The following is a 27514-nucleotide window of genomic DNA, read 5'->3' as shown; positions in this document are numbered from 1 at the left end:
TCCAAGGGATACAGGTATGCTGTTTCGAAGGGACACATGCACCCCCATGTTTACAGCAGCACTATCACCAATAGCCAAAGTATGGAAAGAGCCCAAATGTCCATCGATGGATGAATGGATAAAGATGTGGTGTGTATATATATATATATATATATATATATATATATATATATGGAGCCACTCATATGATGACTTTAATACAGAGGAACCTAAGGGAAGGGAAGCAAAAGTAATATAAAAACAGGGAGGGGGACAAAACATAAGAGACTCTTAAATATGGAGAACAAACAGAGGGTTAATGGAGGGGTTGTGGGAGGGGGGATGGGCTAAATGGGTAAAGGGCACTAAGGAATCTACTCCTGAAATCATTGTTGCACTATATGCTAATTTGGATGTAAATTTTAAAAAATAAAATTAAAAAAAAATTTTTAAATTATATTTAAAAAAAGAGAAGACCATTCCGATATGGAAATTTGATATAAGTAAAAGGTAGCATCTTAAATCCATGGGGAAAGGATAAACTTCAAAATATGTAGTGTTTTGGATAACTAGATAGCCATTTAGAAAAACAATAAAATTAGATCCATTCTTCACATCATATAACAAAATAAATCCTGTTTAAAAAAATTTTTTAACGTTTTATTTATTTTTTATTTTTTGAGAGACAGAGGGCAAGAGGGGGAGGGGCAGAGAGTGAGGGACACACAGAATCTGAAGCAGGCTCCAGGACCTGAGCTCTCCACACAAAGCCTGACGCGGGGCTGGAACCCATGAACCATGAGATCATGACCTGAGGCAAAGTCAGACACTTAACCAACTGAACCACCCAGGTGTCCCTAAATGATTATTTTTAAATTAGGGCTTTATTTTCAACAAATGGTGCTTGGACTATAGAATAACCATATACCAACAAACTGAACCTCAATCCTTACACCGCATCATATATAAGAATTAAAATGTATCGTCAACCAAAAATGCAAAGTAGAAACTTCCATGGGACACCTGGGTGGCTCAGTTGGTTAAGCGTCCCACATCGTCTCAGGTCATGATCTCACGGTTTGTGGGTTCGAGCCCTGCGTCAGACTCTGTGCTAACAGCTCAGAGCCTGGAGCCTGCTTCAGATTCTTTGTTTCCCTCTCTCTCTCTGCCCCTCCCCACTCATGCTCTCTCTCTAAAACAATAAATAAATAAACATTTTAAAAATTAAAAAAAGAAACTTCCAGAAGAAGACATAATAGAAAACCTTAGTGATCTTAACTTTGGCAAAGATTTATTGAATAGGATACAAAAAGGCATGAAATTTCAAGGAAGGAAATCAATGAACAGGACTTCATCAATTTTAAAACTTTTGCTCCTCAAAATGAAATAAAATGAAAAAGCAAAGCACAAACTGGGAGAAAATATTTGCAAAACACATATCCCAACAAATGACCTGTATCCCATACTATAATGAAGTCCTACAACTCAATTAGAAGACAAATGATCCAATAAAAAATGGACAAAACATTTGAATCAGCACTTCACCAAAGAATATACGCAGATGGCTAGTAAGCACTAGAAATGACACTCAATATCATTAAACATTAGAAAAATGCAAAATAAACGGCAAGACACCACCCCACATCCCCTAGAATGGCCACTTTCAAAACAAATGACTCCACCAAATGTGGGCAATATGTAGAGCAACTATAGCTGTCACATCTGCTTGGGGAGGCAAAGTAGTAAAAACACTTTGACAAGAGGCTGGTAGTTTCTTAAAAAGTTAATGGGGCGCCTGGGTGGCTCAGTCGGTTAAGCGTCCGACTTCAGCTCAGGTCACGATCTCGCGGTCCGCGAGTTCGAGCCCCGCGTAGGGCTCTGGGCTGATGGCTCAGAGCCTGGAGCTTGCTCCCGATTCTGTGTCTCCCTCTCTCTCTGCCCCTCCCCCATTCATGCTGTGTCTCTCTCTGTCTGAAAAATAAACAAACGTTAAAAAAAAAAAAAAAAAGTTAAACACACATCTACGATACCACCCAGCCAAGCCACTTTAGATGTAAACCCGAGAGAAGTGAAACATAGGTCTACACAAAGATTTGTACATAAATGTTTGTAGCAGTTTTAGTTGCAGTAGCCAAAAACTGGCAACCCAGTGTCCATTAACAGGTAAATGGATAAACAAGTTGTGGTATATTCTTACAATGAAATACTACCCAAGAGTAAAAAAAAAAAAAAAAAAGAAAGAAAAAGAAAAAAAACTATTGCTATATACAGTAATAAGGATAAAAATCAAAATAATTATGCTGAGTGAAGAAAGTTAGACCCACACATCCCCCCAAATATCTACTTTGGGATTCCATTTATATCTAATCAGATATACAGGAAGTGCAAAATAAGCTAAAGTGACAGAAAGCAGATCAATCACCAGCAACAGCTGGGGATGCACTTAGGGCTAATAGATATGCTCATTATCTTGATTGTGGTGATGGTTTCACAGGTATATATTTATGTCGAAATTTTCATCAAAGTGTATACTTAAAGTATTTTCAATTCATACCTCAATAAAGCCATAAAAAAGAAAAACAGCAGTAACATTTTTTTAAATATTTAAAAAATATTTTTGCAATTTTTAAAATATTTTAAACAATATATTATCGGCTTTATACTGTATTTTCCCCTAAGAAATTTCCTCTGCTCTGAACATGGCATTTCTAAGTATCCTGTAAACTATGAACATTAACTACATCGAGGATGAACTGAATACTGATAGTTAATGAAATCAGGTTTAGATAACAGAAATTAAATTGTAGTTTGAAGACTATTCTTTATAACCATCTCTCTGGTATCAAATTCCTTATTAATTTGTTGGGTTGCATCAAAAAAGACTATACAGGGCTTATTTTGTAATTTTTTTTTTTTAATTTTTTTTTTCAACGTTTTTTATTTTTGGGACAGAGAGAGACAGAGCATGAACGGGGGAGGGGCAGAGAGAGAGGGAGACACAGAATCGGAAACAGGCTCCAGGCTCCGAGCCATCAGCCCAGAGCCTGACGCGGGGCTCGAACTCATGGACCGCGAGATCGTGACCTGGCTGAAGTCGGACGCTTAACCGACTGCGCCACCCAGGCGCCCCTGTAATTTTTAATCTTAACTGATAAATTGGTGCATTGATAATAGAGTTTTATAAATATCTGCAACTTATGTCACAAAGGATTAACATAATAGCATTTCTAAAACCAGAGGGAAGAGACCACCAACTAGGAAAAGAAGCAAGTTCACAGACAAATAAGTGAAGATGATGCTTAAATATATGAAAAGATGCCTGACTCCACCCACAAAAAAAAAAAAAAAAAAAAAAAAGATGCAAAAGGAAACCACATTGAGATGCTATTCTTCTCAGGAAGATTACATATATTTGACAAAATACTTGGCTTACAAGGTTGTGAGGACACATCACAGTGGGAATGCAAGATGGTGCAACCCTAAAAAAGGGAACTGGGCAACATACAGCAAAAACAAATTACAAATGCCTGCTGACCAGGCAATTTCTAGGAATCTAACCCAAAATTAAACTGGCAGAACTATACAAAGATCTGCATAAGACTATTCACTGTAGCACTAAGTTTAATAGGAAGACAGGAAACAACCCACATGTCCAGTAATAGCTGACTAGTTGAATACTCTATGGTACATTCCCAAAAGAAGGGAGTTATAGCTGCAAAAAGGAACAAGGAATATCCCTAGACACTGCTAATGAGAGGTCTCCAAGATACTGTTAGGTGCAAAAGCCAAAATGCAGAACAGAAGATACAGGGGGAGTCTGGGTGGCTCAGTCAGTTAAGCATCTGACTTCATCTCAGGTCACGATCTCACAGTTCGGGAGTTTGAGCCCCGCATTGGGCTGTCTGCTGTCAGCACAGAGCCTGCTTTGGATCCTCTATCTCCCTGTCTCTCTCCCCCTCTCCCACTTGCAGTCTCTCACAAAATAAATCAATACACTTAAAAAAAAAATGCTTACTGATAGGGAGAGGAAGGTAACAGGTTTGTGGGGACAGGGAGAGAAGTCAGACTTCTCTGTACATTGTTTTGTAGACTTGACTCTGGAGCCATATACATGTTTTACATAATCATGAAAAAATTTTTATAAAAACCTGAAAATTTGGGGGCATCTGGCTGGCTCAGTCAGTGGAGCATGCCCCTCTTGATCTCAGGGTTGCGGGTTCAAGCCCCAGGTTGGGTGTAGAGATTGCTTAAAAATAAAATCATTAAAAAAAAAAAAAAAAAAAAGACCTGAGGGGCGCCTGGGTGGCTCAGTTAAGCATTTTAATTTTGACTCAGGTCATGATCTCACTATCCAGGACATGGAGCCCCACATCAGGTTCTGCACTAACAGTGTGGAGCCTGCTTGAGATTCTCTCTCTCCCTCTTTCCCTGCCCTTCCCCCATCATGCTCTCTCTCAAAATAAACATTTTTTTAAAAACCTGAAAAACGGGGCGCCTGGGTGGCGCAGTCGGTTAAGCGTCCGACTTCAGCCAGGTCACAATCTCGCGGTCTGTGAGTTCGAGCCCCGCGTCAGGCTCTGGGCTGATGGCTTGGAGCCTGGAGCCTGTTTCCGATTCTGTGTCTCCCTCTCTCTCTGCCCCTCCCCCGTTCATGCTCTGTCTCTCTCTGTCCCAAAAATAAATAAAAAACGTTGAAAAAAAAAGTTAAAAAAAAAAATAAAAACCTGAAAAACTTAACCCTAAAGAGCATAAGCAAAATGAAACAAATGAGCCAGTATATATAATCCCACAGAAACAAATTATTTTCATTGACTTCAAAGTTTTATACCTATTTTTGAGAGAGAGAGAGAGAGAGAGAGAGAGAGAGAGAGAGAGAAACAGAATGCAAGCTGGGGAGAGGCAGATAGAGATGGAGACACAGAATCTGAAGCAGGTTCCAGGCTCTGAGCTGTCAGCACAGAGCCCAACGCCGGGCTCAAAACTCACAAACCGTGAGCTCATGACCTGAGCCAAAGTTGGACGCTTAACCAACTGAGCCACCCAGGCGGCCCTTAATTTACTTTAAAGCATGGGATATAACCTAACAACAGAAAGAACTGCAAAAGAATGTTACACTTCTCAATAATCATACCATTAGTAATATTGGCATTGTTATTCTGACATAATTATATATTGTGTTAAGATAATCAGGATCCAAGATTTTTTTTTTTTTAAATTAGAGACAATGCACGTGCAAGTGGGGGAGAGGGGCAGAAGGAGAGACAGACTGAATCTTAAAGAACTCCTTGATTAGGGTAGAGACTGACAGAGGGCTGGATCCCGCCACCCTGGGATCATGACCTGAGCTGAAACCACGAGTCCTATGCTCAACTGAGTGAGCCACCTAGACGCCCCCCAAGATCCTAAATATGAGGGGAAAAAAAGATACAAACATAAAATTTTAAAAATTAATAGCCACCTAGCCCTAAGTTTGAAATATCACTGTAAACTCATGATGTATTTTTACATTTAAAAAAAAGTTTCCTACATTTGATAATAAAGGATAATCATTAACATTCACGGGTGATAATAGCTTTGTAATTACGTTTTTAGGGGCCCTTATCTTTTAGGCAAATATGATAATAATTATTATAGAAAATGACCTCCTCTACGGGATTGACGAAAGAAATAACCAGAGAAATAGGTGAAGAGACTGCCCATTTCAACTGTTTGATGGACACGTGGGGTTCATTACACTACTTTGTCTACCTTTGCCTATCTTTGAAAGTTTCTATAATAAAAAGCTAAAAGGAAAGAGGAAAGGGTGTCACTGTTGAGGGACTCTCTGTCCCCTCCTCCTTAATTTTTCTTCCCATCCCTGCCTGAAGTTAGGGAGTCCTACTCCCAACCCAGGGTCGCTTATCAGAAAAGGCGAGATGGCCAACTCTTCCTCCGGCTCCCCAACCGCTCCTCCAAGAAAGCCCTCACCGTTCTAGTTTTTCTAGAACACGACTAAGCATTCCAGCCGTGGCTGTCTCAGCCTCCTCTCCCGGGAGTTGCTACCGCACCGTGCAACGCCCTCACGGACGGAGGCTTCACGGACCCCCCCCACCCCACCCCCCCCCCCGCCGGCCCCAAAAAAGTCCGTGAACAGCTGTGCAGGTGGTTGAGGAGGCGGTCACTGTCACACGTGACGACCACCGCTAGGTCCTCGGCGGGTCCCAGGGCACAGCAACGAGGAGGCACGTTCAGAGGGGGTGGCACCCGGCTAGGAGCGGAAAAGGTACCCCCCTGGCCACAAGCCTGAAACCCGACTCTACAGGCACTAGGTGGCCCGTGGGTCCGATGCTCGGAAGCTTCACTAGAACTTTCCACAGGACCGCCGGAAGTGCGGTAAATGCGAGGACGGAACGCGGTATGGCCTCTCTAGGCGCGCGGGAGATCTCGCCTCTCGGTGGCTCCGCAGAAAGCGGCCTCGCTGTCAGTCAGGAAAATGGCGCCGGCGGGGAAGGCGGGGACGACTGGGAGGTGTCCGCTCCAGGACTGGTGACCGGGGGCGTGGGCGGGGACTGAGGAGGCGGGGCCCCCAGGGATTGGCGGATGCGCAGACCAGGCGGGGCGTCCCCTTTGTCTGAGTGCGTTGCGGGCATCCGTCCCTTCGCGCGTGAGGCTGCGGCGTGGAAGGTGAGTTGGGGGTGCGCGTGGGCACTGGCGCCCGGGCCCTTCTGCCAGCACGCGCGCTGGAGCCGGGTCGTCCTCACGGACAGGGCACTTCCCCGCGGGCACGCTCCGCTTCCGCCCCTCCTGCCGGGTTCCTCCTGCGGGCGCGCGGTGGGCTCCTTCCCCTCCTCGGACCCCACTCTGAGCCCCCTCTCCCCCAGCGTTTTGCCGCATCCCAGTCCTCTCTCCGCTCCTCACACCCGGGCTTCTCCCGACCCCCGCCCCTCGGCCCCTGCCACGCCCCAGAACCCTCTCCCCTTACCCTTGACACACACCAGGCTGCCTGCGACCCAGTCTCCGGGCCCTCAGCCCTCCGGCCCTGCCACGCCCGGAATCCAACCCCCACCCCAGGCCCTGAGACACCTCATCGCCCCCCTCCGACCCTCCCGGGCCCCCTCCCCCGCGGACGGCGAGCGCTGGCAGGAGGTGGAGGTTTGCGGCGGGGCCGCGGCGAAGAGAACGGCGGCGCGATTGCCCCGGGAAGGGTGGTCAGCGACCCGCGAGTCCCCGGCTCGCCCAAGGTCTCCCCAAAATACAGAACCAGAGGCTGAGAAGCCCATCCGGACCCCGCGGCGGCAGGAGCGCCTGTGCCGTTCGCAGTAAGCCGTTTCTCCGCGTCCGAACGGCGCTGGTATCTCGTTGGCTCAAAGTACTTTCCTAATTTTACATCCTTTCTCCATGTTTCTATCCGTGCTCTTCTCCTTACTACCTTGTAAGAGCCCCTTTTTAGTGAACGAGACCAACCTTTTCTAACATGGTTTGCAAATATATCCCTAGTTTATTATTTGCTTTTTAAGATTTCAATAGAAAATAACATGCATTTTTTAAAATGTGAACGTGTGAGAAAAATAGAAAAACTGGAAATCGTCGTTGGGAACAGTCTGCCAGTGTGCGCAGAGGCAGCACTGGCTGGTTTCCTTTGTACCCTTTCTGGATTTTGCGTGCGCTGTTTTCTGTTATTCACCTAAAAGGGAAGCTCGCGGGGCAGAGGGGTGGCCATGCTCTATCGGTCGATACTTGTTAGATTTTTCACTTGCAAACTGCCTTCGTGGCGGTGCGTTCCGTCGGTTTTCCACACCCGGTGTGTGCAGGGTGGACTCGGAGGCGGAGTGAGGGGGAGGTTGGGGCCTTAAGACCGCCCGCCCCGCATTGTTGTCACATGAATGTTTTAATTTCCGTTCCCCGATGACTGGTGAGGTTGAAACTGTTCGTGTGCCTTTGTATTTCCTTTTTTGTTTTCCTTTGTATTTCCTTTGTGATCTGCCAGCTCATACTCTTTTCCGTATATGTTGAAAACACTCTTCACAAACTGACATTTGACTCCAGTTATGGTGCTTTGCTCTGGTTTGGGGTTTTTTGAAGAGATTTCAAGTTTTTAATCGTAACATATTTACTCCGAAGGCTTTTGAGCTTTGCTGTGTCTTAAAAGGCTTTCCACACGCCAAGATTATTTTTAAAATAGACTCTTGTTTTTCTCTGGTACTTGTGCAATGCTGGATCCATCTGGAATTTATTTTGGTGTGGGTGAGTTGGGAATCCAGCTTCATTTTTTTCCTTCTATGCTATTTCTAACACTACCTACTGAATAATTCATCTTTCCATTGATTTGGAAAACCAACTTTGTCATGCATTAAATTCTTACATGTCTTTGGGCCCATTCTGGAATTTGGTGGCTTTGATGTGCATAAGGTATTAATTTTCATGCAGCAAATGTGGGAGTCTCTGCCCAGCAGGTTTCTGCTTTTGCTATTTTGCTTAGAACAGCCCTTCCCACCTAAAATAATACAAATGTATCTATACTTGTATTCAAGTCCTTAAAATGTGATCTAAAATTTCAACTCTTACTCATTAGTTAGCCTAGTGGATTTATTAGACTGAGATGATCTAATTTTTTCTGGCCAAATTTGTTTGTTTGTTTGTTTGTTTAAATCTCTTTGCCTCCCTCTACTTTCTGGGAGATTTGTTGAATTTTATGTAAAGGCTTAATTTTGCTTTTCCTAAAGCATTTAAAAAATCTTGTCTTCACACCATTTATTGAATCATCTTTCCTGAGCAATTTGAATTGTCTCATCTGTTCTCCATTTGTTTATACAGACTTGGCCCTGCTCTGCCCGGTTCTGTAGCCACTGCTTTTCCTCCAGGCCCACTGGCTCTAGGCACCTTGGTTTTGTGGATACGGTGGGCAGAATTAACATCACATTTCTAAAGTTCATTTTAAGCTTGTTCCTTGTTGCCATTTATGAACAGAACTTTGCCCCCTATACGTTTTCTGACTAGGTGTTGCCAGTGTATAAGAAAGCTGTTGGTTTGGATGCTTGATCACTCACTATGGAAGATCGCAGGGTTGTGCTTTGTGTTCGCAAATGGCTTGGAGCTGCCCTTTGTGAAGATGCTTCCACCGTGGAGGCGGGGCAGGGCACTCCACCAGGAAAGCCTGTGGGTGAGGATGGTGAAGACTGAGGGAAGAAGATCCTGGGAGCCTCTCACCCCAGACCACGCACGTCTAGTATGCCCATGCCAGCCTGTCACTGTGCGCGAGCTCTTTGGACAGACATGTGTGTTCTTTTACGTCAGATCTATCAGGGATTCCAACAAGGGTGGTAAGTTCCTAAAGCTTAGCTTACAAAACAAAACAATAATAGTAAACTTTAAACTCTAAGCTCTTTGCATCTCTGCAGCCCCTTCTTTAGTTCCTGTCCACGTAGCTGGCTGCTCAGTCATCGTGAGAGCTAGATTCTGTTTGGCTGAGTGTCTCACTGCAGTGTGGCTTCTGTCCCATTAAGCATCCAGGGCTGCTGAGAACACGGATGTGTTCTGGTTTTGTTTGGGTTATTCCCTGAGGAGATTTCCAAAAATGGAATTCCTGCATCTGAAGAATGACTGTGATTGGTGGATGGGCGGTGCTCTCTGTGCTTGCCCTTTGTGGGGGTGGCATGGCCTTGCTCACAGTCTGTTAGGGGACTCGGTGGTGGTGATTCTGGCTTGGGGGGTCATCCAAACAGGACTTGTCGTGCCCACCTGTTCTGTCTTCTTGTCTAAACTGTGTTTTTCTCACAGAGCATCACAGGGCATCAGAATCATGGAGGTCAGGGTTGGGGAGAGGGCGGCTTGTTAAAAGCCAGTTTGGGTACCCTGGATGACTCTGTTTTCCTGCCTGACAGTTGTTGGTTTTGAGATGCACAGTGTTTTGTACGTCTTTGCTTGAAGTCACAGACTTGTTCAAAATTAGTATCACTTCTTGTGTTTATTTTGTTCTTTTTTTTTTTTTTTTTTTAATCAGAATACAGTCGGGGCACCTGGGTGGCTCAGTCGGCTGAGCATCCAACTTTGGCTCAGGTCGTGATCTCGCGGTCCGTGAGTTTGAGCCCCGCGTCGGGCTCTGTGCTGACAGGTTGGAGCCTGCTTCAGATTCTGGGTCTCCCTCTGTCTTGCCCCTCCTCCGCTGATGTGCTCTCTGTCAGAAATAAATAAACATTAAAAAAATTTAAAAAAAACAAAAGAATACAGTCATTTTAGTTCCTTTGGGCTTCCAGAGCAAATTACTGTCGACTGGGTAGCCTATAAAACAACAGACATTTCTCAAAGTTCTGGAGGCTGGAAGTCCAAATTAGGGTGCCAGCACGGTCAGGGGAAGGCCCCCTTCAGGTTGCAGACTTCTTGCTGTGACCTCACGTGGTGGAAGGAGTGAGAAAGCTCTGTGGGAGTCTCTTCTTACAAGGGCACTAATCCCATCATGAGGACTCCAGACTCATGACCTAAGCACTTCCCAAAGGCCTCACCTCCTAACACCATCCTACTGGGCATTAGGATTTCACCTTATGAATGTTGAAAGGACACAAATCTTCAGATCGTAGTAAAAATACTGTGTGATAGTATAACACATACTATGTGATATGCTTTTTTTTTTTAACTTGGTAATGTGTGAAGGTCATCTAGGTAGAGATCCTTTGTTTTTGTGCTTTTCTAGGACTCCCCCCGCCAGGTAGGAATCTTTTCCTTTGCCCTCTCCACCCACCTCTGTTTCTCACTCGTGTTGACAGCCTGGTTGTTTGGAGTTAGTCTAATCGGATGAGATAACACTTGGTCCAGCGGCATCTGACTCTGCGCCCAGTGGTTCTGAGCACTGTCTCCTCTTGAGGCCCACAGAGGAGGGATGTGATCTTCCTGTTTTACGGGTGAGGACAAAGCACACACATACCCTTCATGGCCCTGGAGTCATTGTTTCTGAAAGAGGAACATTTTGGACATGCTCTCTGTGTCCCACGGTGTCATTTACCTGTCGTCTATCTAGCACAACCTAAATCTTTCTCTTAGTGGGTCTGTGACCTGTGTGTGAAAGGACTGTGGGTTGGCAGTCACACCATCCTCGGGCCTGCATCCATTCCAGCGGAGTTCCCACTGTCTAATGGCATGTCTGGTTCATCTACGTAACTGTTAGGTGGCTTTTCTGAGACAGGGTGTAAAGTATGGTCTCGTCGATTTTTTAATTTCATTCACTTACTCAGCAAACATTGGCCTGATGGCTGCTTTGCTGGGACAGGAAGGGAGAAGGAGGACTGGGCAAGGCAGAGGCCCTCAAGATAAGGGGTCAGGAAGGGCCTCAATGAGAAGGTGATGTGGCCAAGCACCAGCTAAAGGGAGGGAGCCTCCCTGGCAGAGGGGAGGTTCAAGCAGGGTTCTGAGCAGCCTCATAGCCATGGAGGGGCCAGGAAGTTAGTTGAAGCCAAGGACAGTCGCTATTCCCATGGAAGGCAGATGCATGACCCTGCTGTAACAGGGCCAGGTTCTGGGTGCACTAGGAGAGTGGATTTGGAGTAGAGTGTGAAAGAATGAGGAGGAAAGGTAGTTTCAGGATCAAGTCTTGGGTAGAGGTGCCCAGACCAAGCTGGGGGCAGAAATAGGAGCCTAGTGTTAGATGTTAAGTGTCTGAGATGCCAAAGAACATCTCCATGAAGATGTTGAGTTGGAGGGAAGGGGATTGCCAGTTCAACTGCACCAAAAAGGAGACCCTAGGCTCCACTGAACATTCAGGATTGTAGGATAACCATGGCCAGTGCCAGATATGTGCAGGATGTGGGGCAGGAAGAAGCACGGGCAGGAGCAGGAGTTGGTCTGGCTTAAGGCCTTATGGCCACATGTGCCACATGCCTCCTGTGTCATCTGTACCCACTGGGAAGGCCCTGAACGAGGTTCCTATTGGTGTTTATCGTTGGATCCTGGCCTAGTTGCAGTGGGGCCATAGTGCCAATGACTACTTCTGCCAGGTTCCCATAGGACCAGAGCTGTATTATACATGAAGGTCAAATTCTCAAACAGGTGAGGATGGCTGGAGGCCTTGGCTGAGGGAGCAATGTCCAGGAGACTTGGTAGAGACCAACTTGCAGGAGCACAAGAGACCAGTGTCATCCTGTCAACAAGGGGCAAGGATCTGACCACATGGAAGTCATGGGAGACCCTGACCAGGGCCACTTTCTGGTGGGGTGGGGGTACGGAGACCACTCATGGAGAGGTATCTGGACGAGACCATGGGGAAGATGACTGACAATGAGAGATGGCAAGTCTGTGGGCTGGTCGAGTGGATGTGGGTGTTGGATACACTGCCAAGAGGGCAGGAGGTGGAGTGGGTGGTGGAAATGGCTTCCTCATCTTTGTTCTGAGATCTGGTGAGGCAGGCCCACCCTGCCTCACACCCATTTTTTTCAAATTTTATTCTTAATCTATTATCCAGCATCTATCGTTCATGTGAATTCAAGGTAGTTTTACTCCTTTAAAAGGCACCTGTTGGAATCCTAATTAGAGTTGCACTGACACAAGCACACACAGATTTGGGGGGAATGGACATTCTTGGTGAATAAGTCTACCATTGTGCTCCGCAGAGGCAGCTGCAGTTGGGAGTTCAGGATTTGTATTCCCAAAAGTTGTCCATGCAAACTTACACATACATCTGATATTCTACAAAGAAATCAAACAAACAGATGAAGCACCCTGTTTGTTGAGGTACCTGCTGAGCTGCATGCATGAGAAGGTTGATCACCATCTTGTACCATTTTTCGTAGAGTTGTCTGCCCACTTGGCTTCTGTGTCCCTGTTATAGACACCCTTTGGCACTCCAAAAGATGTGAACCCCATTCCCCCATTAGGAGAGCCTTTGGTCCCCCTTTTTTCCCCCGTATTTTGAGTATGATAGACATCTCAGCTTAATTTAGCCTGATAAGTCCCCAGAACCTGCTCACCCCCAGGCCTCCACATCAGGTGTTCAGACCAAATCCCTGGGTGACTCTGTACTTAATCCTCCAGAATCAACTATTTGTCCTGCCTCCGTTCCCAGTCCCTGGTGGAGCCACCACCAGGCTGATGACCCCAGCCTCAGTGGAGCATCAGGGCAACTGGGGCACAACCACATGAGACTGAGGCATCAGTGGGGCCACAGGAGTTACGGTCAAGCCAAGCATGCCGGACCTGGGGTGAGGCCCCCACAGGAGTGTGGACCTTGAGGAAAGCCTGTCTTCACTGGGAGATTGTCTGTGGAGGCAGCCTGGCCTGGCACCCACACCAGACCTGATGAACATTTCACACCTCTGTGAATGCTCTGGCATGGGCCCTTGTGCCTAGACTGTGGGCCTGAGCAGGTGCCTCAGAGTCCTTGCTAGCTCCCTAGCTGATCATAAAGACCCCAGGTCTGGAGAGCAAAACCTTGTGGCTGGGCCCATGGGAAGAGTTCACAGTGGGGGCTGGACTCCCTCAGAACTCAGGGTCTGTGGGGGCAAGGGTGGGCCCCTCATGTGCTCCCTCCTCTTCCTCAGCCCCACAGGCTCCTCTGACTTCCATCTTCCTTGGAAACCTCAAGGGATCACGCGATGGCAGCAGCCAGGCTCCTACCACCACCAGCAGGACCCCAGGTGAGCTGCCTCCAGGGCCTTTGTTGCACCCCTGGATTTCCTCACAACCCTCCCATGTCCAGGGTTCTGGGTGACAGCCTGAGTGTCACTGTATCTCCTGAACAATGTGGCCCCTTCCTGATACCACCCATCTGCTCGCATGTGTTTCCCTTCCCCCCGACCCAGGGCATCTTCACTCCCCCCACCCACATTGCTCCATCTCAGACATGGAGACTCAATCCAACCTTCAGCAGCCCCTGTCATTCCAGGCCAAGGTGACCTTTGAGGATGTGGCTGTGCTCCTCTCCCAGGAGGAGTGGGACCGCCTGGGCCCTGCTCAGCGGGGCCTCTACCGACACGTGATGATGGAGACCTATGGCAACGTGGTGTCACTGGGTATGGCCCCTCAGCAGGCCTCTTCTGTGTCTCTGTGCTTGGCCAAGGGCAGGGACCTGGGGTGGGGGGTTTGGGGTTGCCTCCAGGTGTTACAGCTCTAGAGGGACATCACACCTCTCTGTCTCATGCCTACAGATCACTCAGGTGGGGTAGGGGTGTTCACAGATGTTGTGCTGACAAAAGGCCTTCCTTCCCCATGAGCAGGACTTCCAGGATCAAAGCCCAACGTGATCTGTCAGCTGGAGCGAGGAGAAGAGCCATGGGTCCTGGATGGGCAAGGGGCTGAGGAGACTGGGGGCTTGGGCATTGGCCATTCAGGTGAGTGAAGGGAGCTGGCTCTCCTTCAGTTGGACTGATCAGTTCCTGGCAGCTGTGCACACTGACAGGTGACAGAGAGCAAGAGTAGCTTCCACCTGGGGCCTCTTCTGCCCGAGGAGCCTGTGGTCTTAACTTTGTGAATTGCACTTACCTGCTGTAACAGCCAGTGGAGGAAGTTCCTGCTCTTTTTTTTTTTTTTTTATGTTTGTTTATTTTTGAGAGAGAGAGAAATAGAGTGCAAGCAGGGTAGGGACAGAGAGAGAGGGAGACACAGAATCCTAAGTAGGCTTCAGGCTCTGAGCTATCAGCACAGAGCCCAACGCGGGGCTCGAACTCACAAGCTGTGAGATCATGACCTGAGCTGAAGTCGATCACTTAACCCAGTAAGCCACCCAGGTGCCCCAGGAGTTCCTACTCTTAAAAACTGTTTTGTTCTCTCTTAACTCTCTTTTCTTTTTGCAGATAACTCCAAACGTGACCACATGGCAGCTTGTAGGCAGCAAGACAGTTCACCCTGTCCATGGGGTAGGTGTATGTCTTATCTTTTTAACCCAGTACAATCCCTGAAGGTGTTAATGCTGATGATTCACCAGAACGTAAAGAAATTCCTGGGGTTCTCTGATGCAGAATGTATGCTCTTGTTATACAGTACATACACTCTATACAAAATCATGGAGAGGGGTTTTTTAAATTAAAATTTTGTTTCAGTGGAATTTTTTTTTCCTTTGTTTTGTCCACTGTAAAACATTCTTCCTAGTCTGTACTTGAAACAACAGCTGAAGCTGTATTGTTCTGAAAGTGAGGGCTCTGCTCTTGCAAGTTTGGTCATGTGTTGCTTTTATGCCATGGATGATTGAGTAACCTTTTGTACAATTATTTATTAAAGTCATTTTGCTCATCTCGTTACTTTGGCATCAGGAAAGACACTACCTATTTAGGAAGCTTCAAACAATAGAAGAAATACTTTTCAATGGAAATGGGTAATTATTTCTTTGGCTTGCTAACTTTATGAAGATGAGTCTTCTTAAGTAAAAAAAAAAAACAAACTAAACCATGTGTTCTCCAGTTTAAAAAACATATAGTATAACTTCTAAAAAATGAGGTGTGTAAAAATTTTGTTGGCCATAAACCCAGATTTTTTAAATGAAGAACTTATTGGTATTGCCATTTTTCAAAACAGTATATACACTTAATAATTGCTCTGAAGAGAATTTTAAAAATGCAGAAATATCAAATAAGAAAAGTGGGCACAAAACTTGAACAAGTTCTATAGAGGAGGAAATCAAAGGGCTAATAAATGTGAGAACGTGCTCAGCCTCATTATTTATCAGTGACATGGAAATTAAAACTGCTGTGATATACCGTGTTAGACCTTCAGTATCAAAAAAAAATAGATCTGACATTATCAAGTTTGGTTGAGAATATAAGGCAGCTAATGATGATGTAAACGTGCACATTCACTTTGGAAACCAGTGTGCCATTATCAAATGACGTTGAAAATTTGGATCCCTATGGCAGATGTTCCACTCTTAAGTGTACAGTAAGGACGTTTGTGTGTAAACCCCAAGAAACATGTACAAGAATCTTCAAAGAAGCATGTTTCAAGATAGAAAAATCTGGAAATGACCCAAGTGTTCATCAGCAGTAGGCTAGACAGATAAATAAGCTATGGTGTTGTAATAGAACAGAATGTACTGTAGTGAAAGGGATTTGATAACTGTTGTAGAACAATATAACGGATCAGGAACACAGTCTTGAGAGGAAATTAAGTTGCAGAACACCAGGTAACACAAAATTCTAGAAATCTCAGAAATATGCCTAATTAAGTTATTGGTTAGAGATCCAACCTTTAATATAAAACTATTAAAAAACCCAGCAACAACAAGGGCTTCTATTTCCAGCCAAGATGGAGTAAACAGAGATGGTAGTTACCCTCTCACTTGAAACAACTGAAAAACTGGACAATGTATATGAAACCTCGGCTCTCAAGATGTTGGACATCATTCTCTCGGTGGAAGTCAGTCAGTGAAGGAAAGTAATTCCCAAAAGACAGGAAACAAAGGGATGATCCCTACAATTGTCCCAGCTCACCACTTGGAGAAGATCCCAGTGCAAGGAGGGGAACCCTGGCAGAGCCCAGTGGTGTCCCAGACTTGAGGACATTATTGCCAGGAGTCCCGAGATGCCAGGGAGGCCAGAAGTCCCACAGGGGAGTCTGTTTGACAAAGAATTCTGGAGATCTGCAGGAAGACTTCTTGAGTATTAGCAAGGAAATCCAAAGCCAGGAAAGAGCTGCCTCTTTAGAAGGAGTAGTAGCTGTGGTAACCAGGATTTAAGATGGTCCTCATAATAGAATGAATGTTTGTGCCCCTCCCCCATTCATATGTTGAAGCCCTGACCCCAGTGTAAATGTATTGGTGATGGAGGCTTTATGGAAGTAATTAAGTGACCTCGTAAGGGTAGGACCTTGATTTGCTATGATTAGTGTTCTTAGAAGAGGAAGAAAGACCGGAGCTCTCTCTCTCAGCACAGGACCTGCCCTGCCTGCATAATCCCCAAGACTGTGAATGTGGATTTTATTCTCGTGATTATGTTACGTTAAGCTTTTGCCTTTAAGGAATGGAGAACTCTTTAAATCGGGGTCTGGGGGGTCTGGGGGTTGGAGACCGAAGCCAGATTCAAAGAATGGGAAGAAGGATTTGATGCACCATTGCTGCCTTGAAGGTGGAGGGGGCCACATGGCAAGGAATGCAGGTAGCAATCAGGAGGTGAGGGTGGCAAAGGAAACAGTCCTCTTAGTCCTATAGCTACAAGGGGCTAAATTTTGACAACAGTAAGAATGAACTTTGAAATGCATTTACTCCCTGAGCCTCCACATGAGTATTCAGTCTAACACTTTATTTTTCAGCCTTGTGATACACTGAGCAGAGAACCCATATGGAATTCTAGCCTGCAGAGCTATAGGCTGGTAAATACAGTGCCCAATGCTCACATAAGGCTGGGAATGCTATCTGCTCCCAACGGCAAGAGTGGGAAACTTGTAACTCACAGGGAATCCTCAATTAGAGAACTAACGTGTGTGTGTGTGTTGGGGGGGGGAGTAGGGGGAGGGCTGGTGAAAGAGCCCTAAGCACTATTCTGTTCTGGTCTAGCAAAGTTCAAAGGCAAGAACCATACATGCTACTTCCAAGTAACTTAACCAAGAATACTTAAGTTCAAGACAATTTCTAGAAATAAAAAATATCCAACATGAAGCAAGGTAAAATTCATAATATCTGGCATTAATAAAAAATTATCAAGCATTCAAAGAAGTAAGAAAACCATAATTAGAAGAAAAAACAGTCCTGTTAAACGGACCAGAAGTGACATCAGTGATAGAATTGGAAGACCAGGAGGAGTACCTGGGTGGCTCAGTCCGTTAGGCATCTGACTTAGACTCAGGTCATGATCCCATGGTCAGTGAGTTCGAGCCCCGCTTTGGGCTGTGTGCTAACAGCTCAGAGCCTGGAGCCTACTTTGGTTTCTATATCTTTCTCTCTCTTTCTCTCTCTCTCTCTCTCTCTCTCTCTCTTTCTCTCTGCCCCTCCCCTGCTCACATGCTGTCTTCTCAAAAATAAATATTAAAAAAATAAAAAGATTTGGAAGACCAGGACATGAAAACAAAATAAATTTATTCTGTATGTTCAAGGACTAGAGGGAATATTCAGCATGTTAAGTAGAGTCTTGGAAGATACATGAAAGGCCCAGTTCTGATCTCTAGAGATGAAAACAATGCATGAGATGAAGAGTTTACTGGGTAAAATTAGTGACAGGTTAGATATTGCATAAGAAAGGATTAGTGAAAACAAAAATCCTAGAAACTACTGAAAAGGAAAAGGAAGGAAAAAAAGACCACAGGACATTAGTGAGCTGTGGGACAATCTGAAATTGCCTAATATATATAGCTGAAGCCAATAAAGCAGAGGTGGGAGCATCAGAAAAAATATTCTAGGAAATGATGGTTGAAAACTTTCCAAATGTGATGAAAACCATAAACTCACAGATCTAAGAAACTCCAATGAACCCCTTACATAATAAACTTGAATAAAATCACTAAGCTATATCATAATCAAAAGAAGTGTTAAAGCTAAGAAGCCAACAAAGGAGATAAGATAGAATCATGAGAAGTAACTTAATTTTTTTAAAGGGAGAAAGAAGAGGGAACAAAACAGATGGTTAGTGGCTGCCCTAGGGTTCACAATATACATCTCCAAACATTCAAAGAACGCAAACACCGTTTCATATGTGTTAGAAGACTGTTGGGGTAGCATACTTGTTTATTGGTCCGTTCAGGCTGCCATAACCATGCCATGCCATGGGTTGAGTGACTTAAACATGAAAAATTTCATTCTCACAGTTCCCTAGGCTGGAGGTCCAAGACAAGAGTGAGTTGGGGTGCCCGGGTGGCTCAGTCGGTTAAGCATCCGACTTCGGCTCAGGTCGTGATCTCGCGGTCCGTGAGTTCGAGCCCCGTGTCAGGCTCTGTGCTGACTGCTCAGAGCCTGGAGCCTGTTTCAGATTCTGTGTCTCCCTCTCTCTCTGACCCTCCCCCGTTCATGCTCTGTCTCTCTCTGTCTCCAAAATAAATAAATGCTAAAAAATTAAAAAAGTGAGAATTTGGTGAGGGCTCTATTCCTGGCTTGCAGTATGGCCACTTTCTGTGTGTTCACATGGCCTCTGTGTGCCTGTGGGGGGAAAGTGAGTAAGCTCACTGAGGTCTTTTCTTAGAGGGCAGTAATGCCATCATGGGGGCCCCACCCTTGTGACCTCATCTAACTCTCAATTACCTCCCAAAGTCCCCACCACCACATACCATCACATTGGGGGTTAGGGCTTCAACATGTGAATTTGCGGGGAGAGACACAAACATTTGCTCCATTACAACTATTTTTTTCAGGTTTATTTAAGTAATCTCTACACTCAACATTGTGCTTGAAGTCATGACCCCAAGAGTAAGAGTCCCATGCTCTTCCAACTGAACCAGCCAGGTGCTCTAGTGTGTAATCATTTTTGCTTTGGACAATTCTCTTAGAGTGATTTAGAAAACCGTTTTACATAGTCTTTTATATTTACCTTCATTTTATTCCAAAAGCCTTCATTTCTTGTATAAATCCAGCTTTGTCGGGTATATTTCTGCAGCCTGAAGAATTTCCTTTAACATTAGTTTGGATTTGATTGTTGGATGTTCTCTCCATTGGTGTTTGTAAATTGACTTGTTTTTTCTTTTTCTGCCCTTCAAGGGTGTCAGTCCATTGTTTTCTGACTTGTTTCTGATGAGGAGTCTACTGTAATTCTTACATTTGTTCCTCTGTGTTGTATGTGTTTTTCCTCTACCTCTAAGATGGTCTCTTTGGTTTTTGGCAGTTTGAATATGATGTATCTAGTCAGGTTTTTTTCTTTTTTTTTTTTTTTTAATGTTTATTTTTGAGGGAGACAGAGACAGAGCATGAGCGGGAGAGGGGCAGAAAGAGAGGGAGACACAGAATCCAAAGCAGGCTCCAGGCTCTGAGCTGTCAGTACAAAGCCTGATGTGGGGCTCAAACTTACGGACCTGTGAGATCATGGCCTGAGGTGAAGTCATATGCTCAACTGACTTGAGCCACCCAGGCGCCCCTCTAGTTGGTATTTTAAAAACATGTTTGGGGGCACCTGGGTGGCTCAGTCGGTTAAGCGTCTGACTTCAGCTCAGGTCACGATCTCACGGTCCGTGAGTTCGAGCCCTGCGTCAGGCTCTGGGCTGATGGCTCAGAGCCTGGAGCCTGCTTCTGATTCTGTGTCTCCCTCTCTCTCTGCCCCTCCCCCGTTCATGCTCTGTCTCTCTCTGTCTCAAAAATAAATAAATGTTAAAAAAAAAAATTTTTTTTTTTTTTTAAAAACATGTTTGTAGGGCGCCTGGGTGGCAGAGTTGATTGAGCATTCCACTCTTGATTGCGGCTCAGGTCATGATCCCAGGGCTTGGGAATTGAGTCCCATGGCAGCATGGAGCCTGCTTAAGATTTTCTTTCTCTCTCTTCTCCTCCCCCTACCTGTCTCCCCCACTTGCACTTGCGCTCTCGCTCTCTCTCTCTCTCATATTAAAAACAAAACAAAATGTGTGACACTAATATCTTGAATCTGTGTTATGATGTCTTCCGTTATTTTTAGGAAAATCTCAGCCATTATCTTTTCAGATATTTTTACTTCCCTGTTCTCTTTCTCTTCTGCAATTCCAACTACATGCAGGTTAGGCCGTTTGATATTGATCCATATCAATTTTATTTTTATGTTTCATACATTTTTGTCTTTGCGTTTCTTTTTGGGTAATTTCTGTTGACCTATTTTCAAGCCCACTGGTCTTTTCCTCATCTGGGTTGAGTCCGCAATGAGCCTATCAGAGGCGTTCATATGTTGCTATATTTTCTACATCTAGCATTTCCAGTCCTTTCTTACAGAATCTATCTGCTGAGGTTCCCCATCTGATCATTCACATTGTTCAACGTATGGGTCATCTCTAATTCTGGTTCTGTTGGTCACTTATTCTCTTGACTCTGTGTGTGTGTACACACAAGCAGTCTTTTTCCTTTCTCTTGGGTGTCTTATAATATTTTATTGAATGTCACCTATCATTAATTAAGACAGGAGAAATAGAAGTAAATAGTATATCTGTCTGGGAACATAGCCCCTCCTACTAGGTGGTTAGTGTGAAAGCCTGAGTCAGGAGTTTGGCTGGGTTCTGTTCCCATAGTTGCCTTCAGTATACCACTGGATTCCCGTTCTTCTGGCATTTCCTTGTGCATAGGGTGGGGACTTTCAGTCTTCCAGGTGTGCCTGCAAGAGAGGTTTTTCCTCTGTGCTCTGGCCACCGGCACCCCCCACCCCCAGCAGAAGTCTTCTGTTGCTTGTTACTCAGTGCTTGCTGGCCTTTTCGATAGGAGCAGGAGGAGATGACCGCGTGCTCCACTGTTCTGATCTATCCTCAATTTTAGGCAGGTGTTGTATTCTTGGGTCACAGCCCTTCCCCTAGTTGAAGCAGACTTCTCAATGTCTGGGCTCATGATCATTTTCCTGCCCCTCCCTCAGGAGTAAAGGGTAGTTTTCCCTTCCCAGCCATTGGGATGTTTGTCTGTGCCCTAGAATGAGAAGTTTGCTTTCCTTTGCCCAGTGACTTGCAGCTTTCATTCTGTCGAGGAGAAGGGTTCAGGTGGGTGCTTGTGCTCTCCTCTTGCAGTCCTGAGCCACCAAAGGAGGCTTCCTCTGGATCTAGCCCCTAGGGGGAAGACCATGGACATGAGCCCCCGTGTCGAGGTGAAGAACTCTGAGTATCTGTGTCCAGAATGCTGCTGAATTTGGGGTGGGTGTGGAGAGCAGGTTAATCTAGCCTGGAGTGGGACCCCAGCCTCTACAAGGCCCCTCACACTTGGGAATCTCCCAACTTCCCACTCCTGCCTCTTCTCAGATGACCCTCTGCTGAGGGTTTGCTTCAGTCTGGCTGCTTCCAACTTCTAGAAGAAGTATTAACATTTGGTATGTCTTTGTCCCTCCAAGGTAACCATTCCTTGTCTGTCAAAAGGCAACATAAATTAAAACAAGTGTATTTTTTTTATTTAATTTCTTGTAGTCCTATTTTTTTTTTGTAAGTTTATTTATTTTTGAGAGAGAGAGACCGCATGAGCAGGGGAGAGGCAGAGGAAGAGGGAGACAGAATCTTAAGCAGACTCCATGCGCAGCGCAGAGCCTGACATGGGACTCGATCTCATGATCATGAAATAGTGACCTGAGCCGAAATCAAGAGTTTGACACTTAACCAGTTGAGCCACCCAGGCACCCCAAGCATATTTAATTTATGGGCCACCTTGGCCCAAATCTTTTTCTAAACATCAGTCAGAAGTCGTTTTAGAAGGTCCCTTGGCTTGGGGTACCAGGTGACCCACTATATAGCATATGTCTTCCCAGACCAAGTTAGGAACTTACTAAAAAGTGAAGCTTATATCCCAGTAATGCTGTTACCAGCAAGGTGGGGGGCTTATTGGACTTGAAAATATCCTTATTACAGATAGGACACAATTGGAAAATCGTTGCTGGTCCACATCATTTCTGGTAAAGAACCCCGGAATGAAGCATACTTGCCACCAGATTCAGGTAGGGAAGGACTTACACAGGCCCCTGTCTTGTGAGAATACCCAGGCCCCTGTCTAAGCTGAGAATACCCAGTTCTTACCCACATGAACCAGTGAAAAAGTCATTCTTCTCACACCCCTGAGAAGTTTTGGGTCTTTGAGTGGCATCTTGTCATCTCAACGGTTTGGTTTCCAAGATCTAAGAAACCTGTTCTCAGGGGCACCTGGCTGGCTTAGTCGGTAGAGCACGTAATCCTTGGTCTTGGGGTAGTGAGTTGAAGCCCCACATTGGGCGTAGAGCTTTCTTAAAAAAAATTGGGGTGCCTGGGTGGCTCAGTCAGTTAAGTGTCCAACTTCAGTTCAGGTTATGATCTCATGCTTTGTGGGTTTGAGCCCCACATCGGGCTCTGTGCTGAACACCTGCTCAGAGCCTGGAGCCTGCTTTGGATTCTGTGTCTCCTTTTCTGCCCCTCCCCTGCTCATGCTCTGTCTCTCAAAAATAAATATGTTAAAAAATTTTTTTTAAAAAGTTATCAGCACATCCTGTAGATCCCCCAACCTGGTACTAACAAACCTCTACCCTAGTCTTCTCTGCAATGCTCACTGCTGCCCTACAGGACTCCTCTCCAGCCTAGACATGGCAAGACTCCCATTGTGTCTCTGTTTCATCTTGCCCCCCAGTGCCTTCTCCACAAAGAAGAGGTCACAGTCCCCCGTGTATAAGTCTTCTGGTCCTGTGTCTGTTGGACATGCACACGAGAGTTCACACATCTACCAGCCTGACACTAGGCTTCTCTGTTCCTGTGTTGCTGTCAGCCCCACAAAGCTCCTTGCAGTCATGGGTGGGGTCCTACGCTTATTCCTACCACAAGGACTCCAAGGAAGGCGGGACTCAGGTGGTAATGGGCTGTAGCCCTGCTGCTGTGTGACACGTGCACTTCACGCGGTGGGGGGCGGGGATGACTCAAGACTACAGGTCACACCTGTCCCTTAAACTGCCCTGTGAGCCTGGGCACATTTGTAAATATTGGACACAGTTGTGATTTTTCTGCACTGCGGAAAATGTGTAGCCATGGGCATTCAGGGACCGCACCCCTGGTGGCCACCTCTTGTCAGCTAAACACCTTCAGGTTGCACTTTGCTCTGCTGTTTTGAGTGGGTTGACATTTGAGTTAACATTTTTACTTTGGTTTTGTTGTTTCAGAATATGAAAACAAGGGAGAGAACCAAAATAGGGACGTGAGTCGGAAGCCATTTATTTCAGAGGAAATATCGGTGATCCTGGGGAAAGCACCCAAAGGGTGGACTGATCCAAAAAGTTACGAACCTGAGCAGAGTTTCTGTGTGAGTCCAAGCCCTGTTGGCCCACCTGAAGTTCAGGTCTTGAGCCAGAGTGTGCCTCTCTCTCAGAATCAGGCTGTTCCTAGTGGGGAGAGACCCTACAAGTGCACCGAGTGTGGGAAATGCTTTGGTCGGAGCTCCCATCTCCTCCAGCATCAGAGAACACACACTGGAGAGAAGCCCTATGTGTGTGGTGTGTGTGGGAAGGCCTTCAGCCAGAGCTCTGTCCTCAGTAAACATAGGAGAATCCACACCGGCGAGAAGCCCTACGAGTGTAACGAATGTGGAAAGGCCTTTCGAGTGAGCTCAGATCTTGCTCAGCATCACAAGATACACACGGGAGAGAAGCCACATGAGTGTCTTGAGTGTCGGAAGTCCTTCACTCAGCTCTCGCATCTTATTCAGCACCAGCGGATCCACACGGGAGAAAGACCCTACGTGTGCCCACTGTGCGGGAAGGCGTTCAACCACAGCACCGTCCTGCGCAGCCACCAGCGGGTGCACACCGGGGAGAAGCCGCACGAGTGCGCACAGTGCGGCCGCGCCTTCAGCGTGAAGAGGACGCTGCTCCAGCACCAGCGGGTGCACACCGGGGAGAAGCCCTACACCTGCAGCGAGTGCGGCCGGGCCTTCAGCGACCGCTCCGTCCTCATCCAGCACCACAACGTGCACACTGGGGAGAAGCCCTACGAGTGCGGCGAGTGTGGGAAGGCCTTCAGCCACCGCTCCACACTGATGAACCACGAGCGCATCCACACAGAGGAGAAGCCCTACGGGTGCTATGCGTGCGGGAAGGCCTTCGTGCAGCACTCTCACCTGACCCAGCACCAGCGGGTGCACACCGGGGAGAAGCCCTACGTGTGCGGCGAGTGTGGACACGCCTTCAGCGCCCGCAGGTCTCTGGTCCAGCACGAGAGGATCCACACGGGCGAGAGGCCCTTCCGCTGTGCGCAGTGTGGCAAGGCCTTCAGCCTAAAAGCAACACTGATCGTGCACCTGCGGACCCACACTGGGGAGCGGCCCTACGAGTGCAGCCGCTGTGGCAAGGCCTTCAGCCAGTACTCCGTGCTCATCCAGCACCAGAGGATCCACACGGGCGAGAGGCCCTACGAGTGCGGGGAGTGCGGGCGCGCCTTCAACCAGCACGGGCACCTGATCCAGCACCAGAAGGTGCACAGGAAGCTGTGACCTCCTCTGCCAGTAGGAGAACTCCCCTCCCCCGCCCCCCCAGCCCAGGAGAAGGTTCTGGTAGCTCCGTGGGATGCCATTGTTTGGTCATTTAGTGTCACAAGTAACTCCAAAGAGAAGCACTGAGCATGTTCCCATGGAAGAATGATAGAGCATGCCTGTTTTGTTTTTCTCCACATCTTGAAGTTATATTGAAGAGTAAATGACACAACTATGGTAAATTTTGGTAAAGACACCCATAATTCTTTAACATTAGAAAGTTTATTGGAAGAAACTGAAGGAATTGAAGACCTAGGGATTACTATCACAATGAAACTTGCTTACATTCTAAATAAAGATTTTTCTTAGAATATTACATGCCTTTCCTAAAAACAGTAACTATTCTAATTATTTCCTCTAAAATTAGAATTGGATTATGTGCGGTATTCTGTGAAAACACTAAAGTGTGTGGATAAAATGATATAAAAAAAGATTGTCATCAAGTATCATGATGTAATATGGCTAGAAATGCTAAGTGTGTGGAACCACTTGTTTTGTATGAAAAAAAGAAAAAGTCTAAATATTAGTGAGAAAACACTTCATCTGGTGTTTGAACTTTATTCAAGATGAGAAGGGATGTCCTAACTTTTTAGTGAAAATTCAACTCAAAAATGGATGTTTGCCTCAAAACCCACCCTTCTGACTTACAGACCTTACGCTCTGGAACTCATAGGACGTCTTGGGTCTCTGGACCCCATGTGGGTAGGAAGGGAGCTTTGCCCTCAGAGCCCAGACCTTATAGCTGCTACACCAGCTGGGTGCCTCTTTACACATTGTGGTGTTTCCCAAAAGTTTTACTGAAAAGACCGTTCTTTGATACATATTTTTTATGATCTAAAATTTTCATTCCTGTGTTTGAGGTTTTTATTTTTTTACATGCCAAGAAGACTCTGGTATACATTATCATATACTAAAATGAATCTAGTTTATTCATAATTTTTAAGTTCTCTCTCTCTCTCAAGCCTCTCAGGAGAAATGAAGGACCAGAGTTGATCCTCGAGGGCACGGCAACACACTGACACTGATAAAAGCTCCTTTTCCCCTCGCTGTGATACTGCTGAGAAGATAACATCACAGGTGAAACTCTGGAAGTTGAAGTAGCCGGTGTTACCTCAGCGAGGAGATAGGCTCCTTCTGAAAGGGACTGATGTCACTAACACGTACTGCAGAGCAGTTGGGGTCACTGAGGCGTATGTTAGGAGATGAGATCACACAGGTGTTTCTTCAGAGATGGCTGAAACCCCCGAGGAGAGACTAGTGGAGTCTGAGGTCATGGGGCAGTTCAGAGGAGCTGATCACTGGGTGGTTACTTCAGAGGAGAGAGCAACAGTGTCCCTTCAGGGAAGCTGAAGTCCCTCAGATGTTACTGCAGACAGTAGCTGAAATCACTAAGATGAAACTCCAGATCAATAGAGTTCACAGAAGCATTACTTAAGAGGAGCTGAGACCAGTGAGGGGCTAGCTCATAAATTCCCACAGAGGGAAGCTTCCGCCCCGTGCTGGTTGAGTTCCTAGCTGGCATCTGACTCAGTGGCTGCCCCTCAGAGCCCACCACTACCCGGGGTACAATTCCTAATCATGTGGAAGAGTTAGAATAAGAAATAGGCAGGGGCGCCTGGGTGGCTCAGTCGGTTGAGTGGCCGACTTCAGCTCAGGTCACGATCTCGCGGTCCGTGAGTTCGAGCCCCGCGTCGGGCTCTGGGCTGATGGCTCGGAGCCTGGAGCCTGCTTCCGATTCTGTGTCTCCCTCTCTCTCTGCCCCTCCCCCATTCATGCTCTGTCTCTCTCTGTCTCAAAAATAAATAAAACGTTAAAAAAAAAAAAAAAAAAAAAGAAATAGGCATATTCCAGTCAAGATGAGAACAGGAGTTCAGTTAAATACAATGTACAGAAATACTTGTTTGGGAAGACGCTGTGTGTCACAGGACAACATAAATTACACAGTACAGATCGTTCTGGATCACTAAACCCAAACCTAGGGTTTTCAGGGGGATCAAAATATATAGTTGGCTTTTTTACCTTCTTAAATGAAGTGAATTTAATATCATTCTGCCTTTGCTTGCTATCAGCCGCCATTGCCCACTGGTGACTATAAGGCTCAAGTGTCTCTGCAGCTGGGAGGTGGCTTCAGTGCCCTTCTTCCTGGGGAGGATGCCTGGGCCATGCGTTTTTGCCACTCACCTCTCCAAGGACCAGGAGGTAGTATATAACCTGCCAGAACATATGGTCAGTCTCCCTTTTTTTGGAAGTGGTATCAGGCACCAGAATGACTTTGGGGTCCCTTCACCCTGTTAATCGCCATTACCTCCCACCCCTGACTGGTTAACAGTATTCCACACTTACTTTGGATTTTTTTTATTTTTATTTAGAAGTTTTTCCATTTTATGCATTTAAACTTTTATCTTATTTCTCCTTACTGCTACCAAGAATTTAACAGTTCTCAAGTTTTCTGTTACTTAGAAAACACCTGGAACTTTATTTCTGTGTACTGTGTATAATCAGACATATTTTCCAATAAAAAAGAAGTGACTAGAACACCTA

General features: G+C 46.0%; 1 protein-coding gene across 7 annotated transcripts; it reads left to right on the top strand.

Moving 5' to 3' along the window:
* The first annotated feature begins 6525 nt into the window (after positions 1-6525).
* Positions 6526-27514, top strand: ZNF250 (zinc finger protein 250). 7 transcript variants are annotated; one of them, XR_006198397.1, is made up of 7 exons: positions 6526-6642; positions 13482-13577; positions 13811-13952; positions 14157-14270; positions 14733-14795; positions 23610-26050; positions 27043-27514. XR_006198397.1 is itself a non-coding variant. In XM_042923972.1 (7 exons), the coding sequence occupies exons 3-7, from the start codon at positions 13536-13538 to the stop codon at positions 24932-24934; spliced, it is 1686 nt and encodes a 561-aa protein (XP_042779906.1). In that variant the 5' UTR covers positions 6526-6642; positions 10719-10853; positions 13482-13535; the 3' UTR covers positions 24935-25515. The 7 variants fall into 7 exon arrangements, 5 of the variants coding, with proteins under 5 accessions (XP_042779906.1, XP_042779910.1, XP_042779909.1 ...); XR_006198398.1 differs by lacking the exon at positions 27043-27514 and having other exon boundaries at positions 23610-25150; positions 25936-26578; XM_042923972.1 differs by lacking the exon at positions 27043-27514 and adding an exon at positions 10719-10853 and having other exon boundaries at positions 23610-25515.

Source organism: Panthera leo, chromosome F2 (assembly GCF_018350215.1).
Source record: "Panthera leo isolate Ple1 chromosome F2, P.leo_Ple1_pat1.1, whole genome shotgun sequence".
In the NCBI taxonomy this organism is placed as follows: domain Eukaryota; kingdom Metazoa; phylum Chordata; class Mammalia; order Carnivora; family Felidae; genus Panthera; species Panthera leo.
Note: the sequence above shows the minus strand (reverse complement) of the source record. Positions and strands in the feature narration are given on the sequence as shown.